This window comes from Cyprinodon tularosa, unplaced genomic scaffold (genome assembly GCF_016077235.1).
Source record: "Cyprinodon tularosa strain WSP-4 unplaced genomic scaffold, ASM1607723v1 ctg7, whole genome shotgun sequence".
NCBI classification, from domain to species: Eukaryota; Metazoa; Chordata; class Actinopteri; order Cyprinodontiformes; family Cyprinodontidae; genus Cyprinodon; species Cyprinodon tularosa.
The window spans coordinates 778,792-797,253 of NW_024039451.1; the positions used below are offsets into that span (position 1 = coordinate 778,792).

The 18,462-nt window shown below is 37.2% G+C and overlaps 1 protein-coding gene across 1 annotated transcript in view; it reads left to right on the top strand.

Moving 5' to 3' along the window:
* niban2a (niban apoptosis regulator 2a) overlaps positions 1 to 18,462 on the top strand; it is a 34,042-nt gene that overhangs the window by 7,077 nt on the left and 8,503 nt on the right. Inside the window, exons 2-6 of the mRNA XM_038268336.1 lie at positions 1,159 to 1,289; positions 3,609 to 3,737; positions 3,811 to 3,916; positions 5,348 to 5,515; positions 15,886 to 16,001. Of these exons, the coding sequence (XP_038124264.1) occupies positions 1,159 to 1,289; positions 3,609 to 3,737; positions 3,811 to 3,916; positions 5,348 to 5,515; positions 15,886 to 16,001 (650 nt within the window). The remainder of the gene's footprint in view (positions 1 to 1,158; positions 1,290 to 3,608; positions 3,738 to 3,810; positions 3,917 to 5,347; positions 5,516 to 15,885; positions 16,002 to 18,462) is intronic.

Genomic DNA, 18,462 nt, shown 5'->3' on the forward strand with positions numbered 1-18,462 from the left:
AGATAGGATTTTTACTTCAAGCTAATTTTTTTTTTAGCGACAAAACAATCATCATCAGCCTCAACTCAGAGAAAACAAAATGCACATTTTAAAGGACATCTTATATAAGATAGATTAATTGGTTTCCTAGGGCTCAGAGAACAGAAGATGAAGATACATTCTAGAGAGGTTGCAAGACACCTAAGACTCTGGGTCCTTAAGCAAGACCTTTCCTATAGCCATCAAAGGTCAGACCCAAGCGAAGTTCAGATTCAGTGACGTGAAAACATGTTAGTGCTCAAAGATCCCACAATGTAACTGAATTAAAAGCCATTCTGTTTTCTCTCAAATGAAGTTAAAGACTCATCATCACTGGCCGTTAATGGCTAAACTTTTCTTCTGGATCCTTGTCTCTTTCAGCAGATGCTCTTTCTTCACCTGTTTCTTCTGCCTCTTCGTCCTCTGATTTATCCTCCCATCTCGTCCGTCTCTCAGCTGGTGTATTTTTAATAAGCCTGTGTGTCCCTGTCCCCGTCTCCTACACATTCCCACAGTGTCCATCCTGTCCTGTCAGCGTTTTCCTTCCTGCTCTCCCTCTGCAGCCCTGCTCCCTCCTTCCTGTCATGATGCTTCCATAAACATGCCAGAGTCCTGCTCTAAGTTGCTTACAGCAGTGAAAAGCTTCATTCATCCTGTGATTCTTTGGATTTCTTTATTGTGATGTTGCAGAACATCGTCCAATCTGTTACTAATGGGCTTTCAAAACTTAGGTTCCTTAAAAACATTCAGATTCTGCTACAATTTACTTTTTAGACCAGCTGAATAAAATACATTTTGAAAAGTTCAATATTAAGCTAAACTTTGGACATGTAAAAAAATTCACCTAAAATGTGTCTGACAATGTGGACCTGCCAAAGATAGTGAGGGGACCCGAGAGGCTGGGCTTTTAAAGCAGCTAATATCAAAAACATTTTAATAGAAAAGTTAAATATGGTCTAACTGGTAGAATGACAAAAAGTTGGATTTTTCATCTGGTTTTTAACTTTTATCGCAAAAAGGTTCACTTCACCTTCTTTTTCAACAGGTACAGAATATTCTGAAATTGTGCATAAAAGAGAATAGAATAAATCACTGAATGATGCCAGGTTTCCTGACCCTCTTTGTCTCTCTCTCCTGCAGCTCGGACCAGGGATGTGATGACACAGTTTGAGGATCTGTACGAGAAGCAGTACGCCGTCGCCCTTTTCAATGCCGTTCGCTTTGAGATAGAAGGAGGAGGCGGGACGCAACCGCAGCTGCTGCACAGAAAGGCAAGTTTTTACCCTGCAGCTGAAACCATCTGAACAGTTCAGGCGGAATTTCAACCTATTTTCACATAAACTGGACTTTAAGGAAGAGAGAGTAATTAGAAAGAGAGTGTTGAGAGAAAATCATAAGAAGTCTGAAGGAGACGCCTGAAAAGTAGGAGAAGAGACCATATCTGAGCTCTTTGGCCTGCTTCTAAAACTTGTTGGAAAACTAGAAGCTGAAGTCTCCATGCTTACAGTAAAACATAATGATGGCAGTATTTTTTAGGAGTTGGGAGATAACCTTCCCAGAGCTACAACATAAGATCAGTAAGTGTTATAGATTGACATATTCCAAGCTGGTGATATAATTCATAATCCGTGGCAAGCATTAAAACAAATGCTCTCCATCTAATATGACTTAAAATCAAAAGAATGGACTATAACTTATTAACTGGGTAGAGCTGAACATACAAACACAGAAGACTTTGGTATAAATTGGTTACTACACAAATAAAATTTAATGGTTATGGGCATCTCTATTTGTAAAAGCAGTGCGCTTGTGCTCTGAAAAGGTTGCAAGTACCGGTTTGATTCCCACAGCCTCCACTCTGGGCTCCTGAGCAAGACCCTTAACCCCCACACTGCTCCCCAGGCGCCACACAATGGCAGCCCACTGCTCCCAATGGGGATGGGTTAAATGCAGAGAGTGAATTTCCCCATTGTTAGACAGTAAAGGGATTTACATTTACATTAAAAGATTTTGAATTGTTTCTGCTTTTACTAACAAATTCAACAGTTTTGGAATATTTGGTATAGATGGAAAACCATCAGGACAAAAATATAGAGCCAGATTCTCTTCTAACAGTTACTCTTTGGGGAAAGATAACTGTAAGATTAGCTTTTTTACACAAATGAAGGCAGCAGGGTGTGCTGGGAGAGATCATAGATATCTTTAAAGATTATTTTCTATAGAGGTTATTTAGAGGAAACCTCTAAAAATATGAGTACCCTGTTTCCCCAAGATTTCTGGATTCATAACCCATCCCCTCAGAGAGCCCAGGGTGCAGTAATTAGCTGAGTCATTATTTGTTAAACCTAAATGCATTCACTTTTATTTATCTGATTAGTAATAAACTGAACTGAATAACAATTGGAAGAGTCAATCTCTATATTTTCATTTAAGTGCAGCAAAACGTCTCAAACATTATGTTTGCAGGCATTACTGTTAATTTTCTGCAGTGTTTTTCAACCCTGGTCCTGCCTGCACACTGCCCTGCATGTTTTAGGTGTTTCTCTGCTTTAGCACACCTGATTCAGTCGATTCCAGTTCAGCAAAGTTTGTTAACCTGCTATCAGTTGATATGAGGTGTGTTAAAGCTGGGAAACATTTAAAACATGCAGGGAGGCGTGCCTCCAGGACCAGGGTTGAAAAACTTTACGAGCTTATCTGGGACAATAGCTTACTGTTTGCTTTTTATTAGGTTATTTAGTGTGTCTTTAATGAAAATCGTGAACACACTGCAAAAAAATCTAAATCTAGATAAGTCATTTTTTCTTAAAATAAGTGCATTTGTTCTTGAATTGAGGAGGTAAAAGAGACATTTTGCCAATGGAACAAGACAATTAACACTTAAAATATGAAAACACAATTGCATCGTCTTATTTCAAGTGCATATTATCTATTATCTTATTTTAAGAGTAAAATTACACATTCCATTTGCAAACTATCTCATTAACCTGCTCAAATTAAGGGTGAATACTATTTTTAGATCGTTTTTGCAGTGCATTAAGCTTTTCCAGAAAAGTAGGGAAAGTAAAGCAGATTTGAGTCTGAAGCAGAGATAATGTTTCCTCATAATGCAGGCGGCAGTTCAAATGCATGAAAAATCCTACTTTTTTGTTCAATTTTTAATGATCACTTTTCATATATAGAATCTTCAAAGAAAAGTCATAGAGGAATCTGATCTAGTCTGGAAAATCCATCAGAAAAGCGCTAGTCTTAATTTATTGTTTTTAAAATACCTTTACTCCCTTTACTGCTGAAAATAAAACTTTAAGATTCTGCTTTGTAGCATAAGAACCTTCCTTCTCTTCTTATTGGGAATTATTTGATCCAAGAAAGGAAATCTGCACACAAACCCAGGGTGGTGCATATCCCTTTGTAAACACCTTTAGTTCAAACTCTCCTCCCATTACTGTTAGAGAATTCCTGATCAAGCTTTCAGATGCTTGTGAGCTAAAAGAAATCCTTAATGTATGTAACTTACAAAGCTAAAAGAACCACATCTATTAATCTAGATGCTGATTTGAGAGTGAGGCCGTTGGATTTGTTTTTTCCAGGATCCTCTGGCAGGTCGCAGCATCTTCTCTGGGAATTTGTTTCAGTACTTGGAGGAGAATCGGAAGTGGAGGAACCGTTTTGTCTCCGTGCCAAACAGCTACACCATCGAGCTCCACGAGAGCAAAGCGGTAGGTGGATGATAGAAGCACATCAGTTGTGAAGAACTGGGCTCTTGAGTGAAACGCCATGTTTGCTCTGCAGTCCAGTGACAGAGGGCTGCATCCGAAGGCTTCCATTAACTGTGCCGGGTACAAGGCCCTGACGTCCATGGAGAAGTACATGGAGCTGGTCAACAGCAGCCTGCCAGGTGGGACGATAATCCAGAGACGTTTTAAGTCGTTATTTGCATTTTCAAAACATTTGTGAAGCACCGTCAATAATTAAAGCTCATTATTTTCTTCTTCTTTTTTTTTATTTAATTCTATTAACTTCAATAAAAATCAGATAAAGGTTAGAGATTGTGTGCTTTGATAAAAAAAAAAAAAGTTATCATTATCGTGTCATTTCTTTAGTTATTTATTCAATTTAAAATTTCTTCTATAGGTTTACTTTTGTTTTTGTAAAACAGTGCTGACAGGAAAAGGCTCATGTATGTTCTAGAAATAAAATAAAAACAGAATTACTGAGTAAAAATCTATTAGATACACCTCTTAAATATATCTGTTTAAATCAAATTTGATGTCTTAAACTGAATGATTCCAGCGACACCTAAAACTCTTCATATGGTGGACACTGTTGTAAGGCTGTAAATTAACTTTTGGAATTCTAAAGATGTTGAATCTAACCTGCTTGACTTAAAGTTCAGTTTACAAGATCTCACTTTTTTTTAAAAACTTGTTTAGCTATAGTTAACCTTTAACTTGAGCTTGTTGGTTCACTAGATTCACCATCCCAAGTAAAACCTTAGAAAGAGAGGATGCCAACCCTGACTGGAACTCCAGTAGAAGAAACTGGGCTCTGCTGATTGGTTTCATAGTCCAACTAGACAAAGATGTTCATTAAAGGGTGTCAAGGTACCAGGTACGGTAGCAGAGGCATCATGCTGTGGAGTTGTTTCATGATTTTTGATTCAGTATCTAAAATCAACACAGCTAGGCGCTCCAACATGACAACGATCCCAAACTCAGTGTGCTATTCGGAAAGCAAGGCAGTGGCGGCATCATGCTGTGGGGCTGTGTGTCACAGAAGAGCCCCAGGACTTAAAATTGGACACAACTAGGCTTGTTAATATTGGAAAGCAATCAAATCTCTTATGAAAATAGACACGTCTGTACACCTTTAAGGTCAAAGGTTAAATTAAATTTCCAGCTGTCATGAAGACCCAACTGTTATGGTCAGATGAGTCAAAGGCTGAGTTATTTACAAAAAAACTATGAAAAGTATTCCTCCTTAAGAGTGGAAATGGTAACTGCTCTCAGCACAGTAGTGGCCGTATCATGCTGTGGGACTGGTTAATTGTTCTGTGGATCAAATAAAGCCACAGCTTGAGAGCTGAAACTAAACAAAACTTAGTGTTATCAAAGGAATGACGATGCTCCAGAGCTCAAGTAACATTTACCAAATCATCCACCGCAGTCTTGTTTGGAGAGATCTCCTATAAGCATCAGACCAGACCCATAGAACCTTTGTTCTTTAACGTTCACCAACCCTTTACTCAGTGGATTTTCACACACATGAACAAGTATTTGCAGTATTAGCACACTTAAAATGACCAATTTTGTTCTGCCACTTGTTGCAGGTATCAAGGCCAAAGCCAGCAGCAATCCCTTCATCAAATGTGCGACTGAGTTCCCCCTGATCCTCTGGCACCCGTACGCTCGCCATTACTACTTCTGCGTGGGGACTGAGAAGGAGCAGAAGAAGTGGCACGCCGTGCTGGACGACTGCGTCAGACACAGAAACAACGGTAATCATAGAATCAAAGAAGGAGAAGGGTGTCAATTTAGGGCTTTACTTGATGAAGGCTGGAGTTTGCCGAACACGCAGATCCTAAAAATGTCCAAAGACGATTCACGCCTCCCTCCTAGTGTCAGTGGGGGTTAAAATGCGGGCGTGTCAGACTCAGAGTTGCAGCATAATAACGTTTGTCTTCTTTACAGACATTGAACATCTTCAGGAAGCACTAATACTGGATTCTTTGACTATTGCTGTCATTAAATGCAGGCTTTAACTTGTTTTTGCTGAAGGCTACAGAGCATGGCATTGGCTTTGTGTTTTACTCTGTGGTTTTGTTTGACTTTTACGTTTGTGCAACTCCAACAATAACTCTGAGGAGGATACTGTAGTTATTTTATTCTTGGTCCTTTTGATGCCATTTCCATCAGGGCGGGGAACGACTTGATCCGTCTCTTCTTGCAGTGACATGACTCACGTCTCATTGTTTGGAGACATTGACGGCAAAGACAAGCAGCAGGATGTTCCAACATCTTTGTTTGTTGTGTTGTCATGCCTCACCTCCTGTCTCAATAATCTCTTGTCAGTTGTTAGATATTGTCGAGGCTCTGCATTTATCAACCCTCCATTTAGAGGTCATGTCTCTGCGTTTGGAGGGATGACCAGTACTCAAGTTGAGGGGGGATGAGGGGGGATGGCATCCCTCTTCTTAAAAAAAATTCTTAAAATCATCCCCCTTCTTAAATGACCATCCCGCCATACCATCCCATGTGACATTTTATTAACCTGACTCCGCCAGATGGACTTGCTCCGCATATCCATCTGGAAACCTTCCGTTGCAGTAATTTTGGGAAGGGCCGAAAATACTGGTTAGCTGATTGGCCTATGTTGGTGATAGACGGGCCAAATAAACCAATCAGATCAACGAAGCATATGACGTACTAACAGCGACGACGAAGAGGAGCCAATTGATAGATCAAACTCTTGCCGAAACCAGTCGGGAGAAGAGCAACAACATCTTTTCCTCTGAGAAAAGCCTCCAGAGCAGTGTTTTGCTCTTCTTTCAGTGAATAAATACTCTGTAATTCTGATAAAACTTGCTCGATAGCCACGCTAACGCTAGTTTCATCGGCTGAAGCCGCCATGTTCTTTAGACTGAACTGTCGCGCTTCTCGTTGCGTCACACCTCAACCCGCCTCAAAGCCAACGCTGATTGGACGTTCGTTTGGTGAATGGCTCCAAATTTTCTTCAACGGAGAGTCTCCAGACTGATTAGCGAGTGAAACCTTGAAAGCTCGCGAGATCAGGATGGTCTCACGAGGCTAACATTTTATTGCTCAATGTGTAAAATTTCTACTATATATTAATAGTAATGGCAATAATGTTGCCCTTTTAACATTCAGCGGGCTGTGGGCTTACGAGTACCCTGAGCAAAATAAATACAATCAAAGAAGCGGCCTACGATGACTATGAAGCTGATCCCAGTGGGAAATTTGTCCTCTGCATTTGTCCCCAACTCTGCAGGGGCAGTGATAGCCATGCCAGTCCAGAGACTGACTGAACTTCTACTGTAAGGTGCCACGATCAAGGTCAATGACCGGCGTACCTGACATGTAACAACTATACCATGCATACTACTTTAGGTTAATAGACTATATTAATTAGGCTATGTATGCTTCCAAAAAAACCAAAAACAAATCAATAGTCCCAATTCTTTTTTGCAACTAGACTACTGGGGATGACCTGCAGGGCGGTTGATTTCAGGAATGGTGACGAGCCGGATATTTGAACCTCTTTCATTGATAAAGAAACGCCTGCTGCCTTTGGCATGAGCCGACTTGTTTGAGTCCCATCAGGTGGCAGAGCAGGTGCTGCTGACGAGGATCTGAGATCAAGGGTGGAGGATTCAAAGAGGGCTGACGTATTATCAATGTTGCAACGTATTTGCAAATTAAAGTCCATCTCGTATGCCTTTTATGTGCAAGAAGGAAAACTTAAAATGAGACAATCTATCTAGGCTCAAGTGGTACAACGTATCTTTCATTTCCAGACTATAGTCATTTGAGATTAATGAGTGACTATTTGTCCTCCTTTTTAAACCGTTTTCTACCAACTCTAGCAAATTTATACGGTCTCAAAATCCGTTAACATTAAATGTCCATAACTGCTTGATTCTCTATGGTCCATGTTCAACATTAATGCTGTTTCCGTGCTCAATATGTCGAGGACAAAGTGCGAAACCACAGTGCAGAACTAGAAGAATAAGAATGTGAAACCGTTTTGCAGATATGCAAAAAAGCATTTCCTTCAATCAGCCTGTATGCAGGCTACATGTGGAGCCGTTTCTCTAGCTGGACGCTAACTCTTTTCAGCTGACTGATAGGGAAAAACCACAGGTTAAATGTTCAATCTGACAACCGGGCGGCTCATTTGAATCAGCCAAAGCTCTCTTTGTTTCATCCTCGATAGTCGGCCAATAAAGCGACTGGCTGCTGCTTTGCATCACCTTAACAAGATTATTTGCAAAGTGTCCTTTATATGACCCGCTCAGCTGACAGGTCTGACTCCAGTCACTGATACGGGTCACAGGGTCAGAGTTAGATACTGGATTGTCCATTTCGTTACAACCATGAACTTCAGAGTATTTTCTGGAGATTTTATGGAATGGAGCAACTTTAAGTAGTAAACTGTTTTGATGCAGTGAAATGAAAACTATTCCTTTCTAGAATCAACAGTTTTTTTGTACTTTTTTATTTAGTTGCTCTTTTTTCTGGAAATACTCCAGGTTCAACCAGGCTGAAAAGAAGCAGAATATCTCTAAATATCAGCTTTCAAGTCTTTGATTAGATTAACAATTCAATTCAGGTCTAAACTTTGACTAGGCCTTTCTAATACATAACTATAATTTGATCCAGACCCTTAGACTTTAGCTCTGCCTGAAAGTTTACGGTTGCTGACAGGTTTTCTTCCTTGTATTTATGGGGAAATGCTTCCCCAAAGCATAATGCTGCTCCCACCGTGGCGGAGATGCCGCAGTTAGAAGGACAAAATGTTACATGTTAATGTGTTTAAACATTTTAAAATGTTAAAATGTTTGTGGCTTTCTTGCCATACTTCCATCAGGAACACATTTGTTTAAATACGGTCCTGCAGACTGATCTTCTTGTCTGCTTCTTTCATTTATATAATTTTTGTCAGGTGTTTCACTTTAGTCAGACATCCATGTGCAGTTAGGTTTTCTAGGTAGTTTATGCTCCTTCCAATACTAGATAATAAATGGACGGTTGGTTTAGTCTTTGCTTTAGATGTCTCCACCACCTTCTCCCTGACTTGTCTGCTGTGTTCCTTGCTCTGAATGATTCTGGTTGTTCTCTAATGTCCCTTTTACACCCTGAGATTGAGTAAAGAATGGATTTTATTTATTAAATGCACAGTTGTGCTTCGTTTTTTTCATTTGTGTTGCACGTTCACATGAAATCCTAATAAATACATGCAGCTATGATATAAAAATGCATGTAGAAAATCTTTATTATCTGTATTTTGTGAGCTCACAGAACATAGAACCAGCGTATTAAAGAAGCCATGACAAGGTCTGTTGCTCCCATTCATTCCCAGGCAGGGATCTAAAGTTACATGCGGGTTGAGATGTCTGCAGCTGATGGTGTGTTTCCGTGGCTGTTTATTCTGTTGTGGGTTTGGGTGCCTCCATACGCCTCGACCATATGGGGAAACCCTTCTCAGTGAGAAGCAGCAGCACTAAGAGCGTATGGAAAATAACAAAAGAGAGCCGTGCTTAAATGAAACACGGAAGGATAAATATTCAGCTTTTTTATTCTTAAAAAAAAGGAATTTAAAATGGGAAACATTATGAGAGGGTAAGAAAGAAAAGAACGTGGAAAACCCATCTCTGACAGTCTCTGCTACTGCAGCCACCAGAGCGTCGGAGAGGCAGGCAGAAAGGGAAATGCCTTAAATAAAATTACGGCGGTAAGCGCTGCCACATGTTCTATTAATACTTTCAGTGCACACATGCATGCAGGACTGAAAAACTGAAATAAGATCCAGCTTGTTGCAGGAAAATGTCTGATTTTTACTGTCCTGATGGGAGATGGTGAGATATTTATCTACTTATTATCTACTGCACAAGTCTGCTAATTTATTAGGAGATTAAATAAGCTTATATTAATGTTTAAGTGTTAAAACTAAAGCAGTCAAAAATACTGATTTAAGAAATTAGAGATGGAGTTATATTAGATATACGTGTATTTTTAAACTTTATTTTCATGTCACAAAAGGAATTACAATACCATGAAAACTTATGTCAACCCTTAAGGGTTTTCCCTTGTGAAACCCTTCCTTTTAAAAACAAAGCAAAACAAAAACAAACTTGCAATCAAACAATGCGCACAAAGAGAAAGGAAAACAAATCTAAATGCTTTTTCCTGTACAGTACCTTCTCCACATACATACAGTAAGAACACAAAAGTTATACTGAGAGTCACAGTTATATGCAACATTTAGCATAAAATATTCTACATTTAATATGCAAATTCAGACATTTTCCAACCTGTAAACTAAGTGCAGCCAGAGCTCATTAAAACAATAATCATGGTTATTTTTCTCTCAGGTTAGTAAGAGGTAAAAGGGAAGCCAATTACTCTAAAAAGTACTTAGAAGTTTAAGGAAATTTTTTTTCTTCCAAAAAAAGTATGCATTTTTTGCAAAATAAGGAAGCAAAATCAGGAACCTAATTTTCTCTGTAATTTAACTCATTAAGTACATTTAAACATCGACTTATTTTGTGTTATGTTTCCAAAACTGATCGTTTAAAAGCATGACTTCGGCTTTGATTACTTTTTAAAAGCTCACAATTTGCAAACATATGTAAGAATGTCCCCTCTACCTTATTACATATTTGACAAAGTGATGGTACTCTCTTTGATAATTTATTTATTTTTTATTTTGTAATTGTATTACTTCTAAAAGGATAAATGGTCCCCCAATATTTTTAACCAGGTTTATCTTCTTAAGTCCTCCCTGACTGTTGATCCTATGTTGTTTACTCCTCTTGTCAGGATATTCACTATTCGTTCCTTTGATTGTATCTGAAAATAACCATGTCCTCCAATCGGGTCATGAAAACTGTTAAGTTTGGGTCCATAACATTCAAAGAGGAATAGGAAGCATAATAAAACTGTCAGTAATACTTTAAGGGCCGGATTTATCAAGATCCAATTTTGCGTGCAGTAATTTGCGCTCGCAAACTGGAATTTTGCGAGAGGGGCTGAACCATGGTTTGCGGGTGATTTAACAAGAGTGATTGCGTAACTGGTGGCAGGTGCAAAACTGTTGGAGACGCCCTATTTAAATGATGGTTTTGCGCGTTTTGTGGTTTTCGGCAAAGTAGTTTGTAGTTTGTACAAACTAGTGCATTAAGAAATTTAAATCTTACAGTGACCCCCCCAAAAAAAAAAAAAAAATATATATATATATATATAAAAAAAAAAAAAATATATATATATATATATATATATATATATATATATACGCTGCACAGGTTTCCCCCAAACTGGGAGAGTGGCTACAGCAGATTCCAGGTAAAACATCAGAGGTCTCTGTCCAGAAGAGCGCAGTCCTAGGAACAGCTAAGATACTGCGCAGAACCCTCAAACTCCCAGGCCTCTGGTAGAGGACATATATATATATATATATATATATATATATATATATATATATATATATATATATATATATATATATATATATATATATATATATATATATATATATATATATATATATATATATATATATATATATATATATATATATATATATATATATATATATATATATATATATATATATATATATATATATATATATATATATATATATATATATATATATATATATATATATATATATATATATATATATATATATATATATATAAATAAAGAAAAAACGTTGGCAACCTTTATTCCCTAAGGTGGTATGTGGCTGAATTTCTACTTCACTGCGGTAAAAAAAAAAAAAAAAAAAACAGGTGTTTTGTATTGGCCTATAGAAAAATGCACATACCAAATGGCTCACAAGAAGTGACTGTGGATGAGATTACTGCACGTACGCATCCCCGCAGCATTGGCATGTTGCTCCACAGGCGCAGGGGGAGAACCCCGACCCCGTCGGACAGCACTTCTGAAAAACGAGATTGGGAGATCCCAGCTCTCGCTGCAACCGTACGCTGGAATGACCCAGATGCAAAAAAGTGCAATGTTGCAAGGAGTTTTGTGATATCTGGTATTGCGTGGGTCCTCCTTGTGGCTGGCTCCAAATCCATTCGGAGTTCCCCCAACAGCTCTAAAATGGCAATGCTGGATAAACGATATGTTTTGATGATCGTTTCCTCCTTCATTGCAAAAATATTCACACGGAGTGAAAAAATGCGTTCTCTGCGTCTCCTTGCTTCATTTCGATGTCTCCTTCTTGCGACAATAACCGCTGCCATGTGTGCGCAATTACGCATACAGACCATTTGCACCTTCTTTTGAAACATGTTAAATATAGAGTCAGATACCGTTAGCAAAATTGCTTTCAGGTTTAATAAATCACTTTGCGAGTGCTAAATTAATATATTTACATGTTCTCCTCCCACAAGACGCACTTTTGCGTGTAAACGCCCCATATTGCATATTCATTGCAGAAAAAGTACTAAATGGATAAGAGGCGCTATTTAGCACGTTTAAAAGATTAAATTCTTTTAGCACGCTGTTGATAGATCAGTTTGTAAATTTTTTAGCGTGCGCAGTGAAATAGCTCACGTTTTTATACACGCAAACCTTTGATAAATCCGGCCCTAAGTGTCTAAAGCCATTGATTCAAGTTTAGTTGGTAGCATGAGGTCAAAAAAAATTGAATAATAAATATATATTTTGCACATTTATAACTTTTATGTTAAACTGCACTCATTTTCTCATGTCCGCTCTGACCATTTTTCTCAATCGTGTAATGTAAAACTTAAGAAATATGAAATAAATCTCAAAATGTTTTTGTTGTTATGGTTAGAAATATTTTCCTCTTAATAGGAAATGTGTTAATTATATTAAAATGTCATATTTTTTTTATTGAAATAGCATGATTTTTCTATGTCCATCAATTTCATATTCCATATTTTGCGCCAAAATGCGATACACTTCCTAGAAGTGACATCACTAACATGAAGTGACATCATTCAAGAGTTTGAAGAAGACAAGTCCAAACAATGGTGAGTCTGTTTTTTCTGTAAGGTACATTTTTCTTTCAAAATCCTTTCTGTTAACCATAGCATATCCACCCCGTCACACACAAAAATAAGGAAAACAATTTGTTAATCAAATTCTGAAATTATATTTGTATTAATTATTCATTTTTCATTGTACTTCATTGCTAACGGCATTGAGCCATATTTCTTTAGATTTTCCTCCCCGTCACACTAAAGCCTGTGACGGGTTGGAATCATTGTGATGGGTGGCAACGTTCTTCATATTGAATTAATGCTGTACATCACATAAAAACATTTTTAAAAAAACCCACTTTGAACACACTATTGGTTTTTTTGAAAAAAAAAAAAAAGACACTTTCTGAAGTGAATAACATTTTGGTTTTATTACTTTTATCTAAAATGACCCTTTAATTTGTTAACCTTTGTCCTGTGACGGGGTGGAAAAAGAAACTAAAATATTCGCAGAAAATGGTGTCTGAGCTTGAAAAATATGTTTTATCGCAAGTGTTACATCTTCTACAGGCTATGAAACAAAAAAAAGAAAAAAAGGTTATGATCAAAAACCTCTAAATTCAGAGGTCCAATCTTTATACTTTCCATGGAATGACCCAATCGCAGTTTCTTTTCTTTGATTAAGGAATCTTTGAAACTAAGAATTGGTAATTATTTAAGATTTTAATAGCTGTTTGAATTTAACAGATTTATATTTATATTTTAACAGAGTTATATTTATAGATATCTTAACCCACTGACTGACCAAACTAACGCCTGAGCTTACCTAACATGGAAAGGAAACATTATGCACCAAATAATGCATAACATTATGACTACTGATCACTGCTTCTGCTTACTGGTGGAAACATTTGACAAGGAGTGAACATTTTTGTGTCTGAGTTGATGTAAAGACAGGAAATATAAGCAGCGCAGGAATCTGTACTATCTGATAAAGGCCAGATCATGATGAATTCCTGACTGGGTCAGATTAGCTACTAAATTCCTGCTCTTAAATTCAGTCTCAAATCTGCAGTGAACGGTTTAATAAAGGTGCTCCAGGTATGGAGGGTTGAGGGTGCAGAGTTGGTCTAATCCTAACAGACCAGCTCAAACGGCTGAAGAAGTTTTCATTCTGAAACAACAAGGTGTCTGATTAAGAGATTACTCTTTGTTTACCATCATACATCACTGTAACAATCTGCTACTCATCACCTGCCAGGTGTGCATGAGGCATGTTGACAGGTAGATGAAGCAAGCTGCACATTTTTAAATCTATGCATGGGTTGCTTTGAGCTGAATGAGGAGACGTCAGCTAACATTTAAATTTTTTTACTCCAATACCAGAGAGGTGATGTTATCTTTGAGCAGCATTAGTTTCTTGACATGTGTTTGGTCACAACAGCTTTTTTCCTCTTGTTTGATTTGTTCTTTCTGGATGTTGAAGAGTCTTGGATCTAGAAAGTGAAACATAAAATGGATTTAGTTTCAGAACGATGGCCGACTGTAGTCGCAGCTTTAGTATCGAGTGATTTATCCTAAAAACATGAGCGGAGGCCAGAGGAGCCCAAAAGTCCTGCTTTACTGCAGAATTTGCTGGCAGCGGAGATGGCTTCCTGTCTGGCTCTGGTTCCCCTCCTCGTCCAGAGTTCTTGGTAACTTCCTGTCTTTGTGAGACACCTCTTAGTCACACACTTGCAACCGTAGAGTGAAACGGCTTGAGAGGCCTTCATAAGTTGAGTATGTGTCTTACAGTTTTCAACGAACGAATCACAAGTTTGGCATTCTGTCTTAGCATCCATCCAACCGGAGAGCAGGAAACTGCCACCGTTCTGGCTTCTTGGCACATCAGCATAGCCTCCTTTGAGTAGTCCTTCATGCTATTATTAATGTAAATAATGTTACGGTATATTTGTTCTATGTTTTCCATGACCTCATCTGAAGTATTAAAGTATTTTGGTGAAAACAGAAGCTCTGATCTATTTTCTTCCCTCAACGTCCCCCATGTGAGAATGAACTTCCTCAAAATGAACACACGTTATCAGACGCTTTAAGAGCTCTTTATTATCCTGTGAGCTGGGGGGTTACTATGGCAACCAGATGAAGCGCAACCTCCAACAAGTCAACTTCTTCCTGTTTTGAGAGATTAGGCAGACGTGAGTTGACCGTCACTCCAGCGAGCTGATGTGTATTTTCAGCTGGACCAGATGATCCCGCTCTGATGCATCAGACGTGACTCACATGTGATGGAAACTCCAGAAAATTAACCAAAATAAACATGTTTCTCATCGTTATCGCAAAGCTTACACTGAAAACAATCGAACTCAAGATAAGTCATCTTTTTCTTAAAATCAGTGTATTTGTTCTTGGATTAAGCAGGTAAAAGACACATTTTGCCAATGGAACAAGACAAATTACACTCAAAATAAGAAAACTCAATTGCATTGTCTTATTTCAAGTGCATATTATCTAATTATCTTATTTTAAGAGTAAAAATACTCATTCCATTGGCAAACTATCTCATTCACCTCCTCAAATTAAGGGTAAATACACTTAATTTAAGGAACTTTTACTTATTTCTTGATCATTTTTCCAGTGTAGTTTGTCGGAATTGGAAAATAGAAAACAAGAAACTCTTTTAAACTTTTTTGTTTAAATTATCTATTTTTTTATTCTATTTTCTTTCTTTTGCCATTTGTAAAAAATGTATTTGTTGTATTTTCTACAGCATTTATCTTTAAAAGATTAGGAATTATTGTTAGAAATAGTTTTAAATGGGCTTATTTTTTTATATTTTATCAGACTTATTAGAAACTTATGTTCTTTTCATTTATTAAAATTGTATTAATGCGATTATTACATTTATTTTATCATATATTTTAACTCTTCATTTATTCACCATTTCAATTATTATTTGCTCTGTTTAATTGGTCTGATTCAACATCTTGAAATAGGTAAAAAGAAAATGTAAAGCTATTTAATAAATATTATTTTTATATATAAAAAAGTTATGAAATTTAAAACTGTTCATATCTTTTCAAAATAATTTTTTTGTTTACTTTTTTTGTTTACTTCCATTTGTTATTTTCTTTTTAATGACTCAAATTCATTATTTATTTACTTTCTAGGTCTACCAGAGGAAAGCACCGTTCAGACGCCTGCCTTCACAGACTCAGTACGACGCTACAGACAAGCCAAAGGACACTACGGCACCTGGGAGATGATGTGCGGAGCGCCACCGCAGGTCAGGACCTAAAATTATTCATGATCAAATATGCCTCTCTAATGTCTGCGGTTCTTCACAGAAATGCTGTGGGAGCCTTTATGTGTCAGCGAGCCACGCCTCACTGGAAGGGAGGATTGTGACTAGGTTGACGTGTTTTTTTTCTTCAGGTTAAATATGGTGAAAGTATTTCTCTGGAACAGTTCAGAGCAAGGTGCTTTAAATGCTTTTCAGGGAGAGGTTTCTCTCCAGTTTGTGTGGCACATCACTGAAATACACACTTCTGATTAAGATCTCCCCTCTAAATAACTTCCTTTACGTTTCTGCCAAACCTTTGTACTTCTTACTTTTATTTGATAAACTTCAGTTAATCCAAGTTAATGTTCCATTTCCTGATGAGAGCCTCATTTACAAAACCACAGACACAAACAAATGTGTTTGTAACCAGCAGCCAAGGACATTTTGCATTAATATTTTCATTTTATTGTGGTTAGATTACAAAACTATGTTGTTTTACCTTAAGTTTTCAATACTTCAAGACAAACACAAGCAATCATAGTTTGTCAGTTATGGATAATTTACCTTATTCATAGTTTCCAGACCAACTTTTTCTAGAAACACACTTAAATAGCTTTACCCTGGTGTCTACAGTCTGAATATAAGGCTTAAAAATCCTTTGTCTTTTACCTGACTGATGTCATTTGGACTTCAAGTTGCCTCGGGGGAATATTGGAGGTATTTGGAAACATGCAGTAACGTATTTCTCTGCTCTTTTGCACCTGTGGGGCATTCCTGAGACTTTATGGGAGAGAAATTCAAAGCAGCGGCTGTAAAACATTTGATTTGAATCCTTTGGGTGGGACAAAATTACCAAAAGAGGAGACGGTTATAAACAAACTCGACTTAAGCCTTGTACATTTTTTCTTTCACACAGGCTGCAGATAGCTGTTTGCTTATTGCTAATGAAATGTGCCGCGTTTATCTTGATCGGACTAAAAACATCCGAAATGGTGAAAGATATTTCCTGAAGATCAGAAACTTTCTTTAAATAAATCAAAGCAGCATTTTTTTAAATTCAGGAATGTCTCTGAATAGCAACTTATATTAAAATCTGATTGTTTAAGGGTTTTAAATGTTTGTGACTGAAATAAAACCTCAATATTAGCACAGGTGCTGCTTGTTAGTCCTGCTCAGTTCAGGACTAACAAGCCTTTGGATAAATAAGCTACAATAGTGATGTTTGTCAGGGCCTCTCTTCTTTAAGCGTCCACTCATCACTCCGAACAATGTTCCAGCAAATATTTAAACCATAATGGAGGAGCTGAGGTCCATGAGCTCCTCTGTTTCTGTTTGCAGGGCAGAGTCAGTTAAAACATCCCCCCTCGTCTCATTACTCTCCCCACTGTGTCCATGAAACAACACAGGAAAGAGGGAGTGTTGTTTTTTCAAGGTTCATCTGTTTTTTCCCCTTAATTGGACGATAATAGCAAGGTTCAAAATCAGGGAGAGCTTAAAAAATATTGATGGTATGATAATAATATGCTATTTGATGCCAAGTAATGTTAAAAATTTTATCTTTGTATCTTAATTTGGTTTTTATTTACAAATTAAAGCATGCAATGTACGTATTTATTTTTTCCAATTTTCTTCCATATTTACTTTAAACTCTTCATTTCATTTGTGGAAGCTGATTTCTGTAGCTTACTAAGCTAAATACAAAATTTCTCTACATCTTACACCCAGTGAAATAACTATATATATATATATATATATATAAATATAAATATCCATCATCTATATAAATACCCATGTAAACACCCTAGGCAATAACCCTATATAATAATCCTACTATAAAAGAAAACCATATGTGGATGCACTATATATACTGTATATATCCCATGCACCTTTTTCTTCCTTTGACACCTTCTTCTTCTTCGACTTTTTGAGCTAAAATTCTCCACTGTGAGATCAATTAATCAATCAATCAATCAATCAATCAATCAAATGATAGCTAGTACTTACTAGCTACCAGTGGTGGCTGGTGGTTTTCTCCAGGGGGGGCTATAAATTCAAAATTGACGTATGACAACAACCAATCAAACATATACTAAGTTATCACGTCAGTATATTTATATGAATGCCAAAAACAAAAAATATTATAAAAACATAGGTTCATGTGCAGGTCCATAGTTGTATATTGGTTATTTATTCTCCTGGTGCAAAGTATTTATATTGTAAAAATAATTCAATCTGAAAAACTCACAGAGAGAGAAAGATGCAATTAGAAGAGTTTATTGATACAATAGTTTGAACTTTGGCGCTCAGGCCTTGGCAGGAAACATAAACGCTGATTTATACTTTAATGCAGATAAACTGATGTATGAGAATAAGGATATTTCCCCCGGGGATGAAACTGGTGGTGGAGTTTAGATGAATGAAGTTTGGTTAATCCATAGAGGCTGGTATACAGGGTGATGCTTGA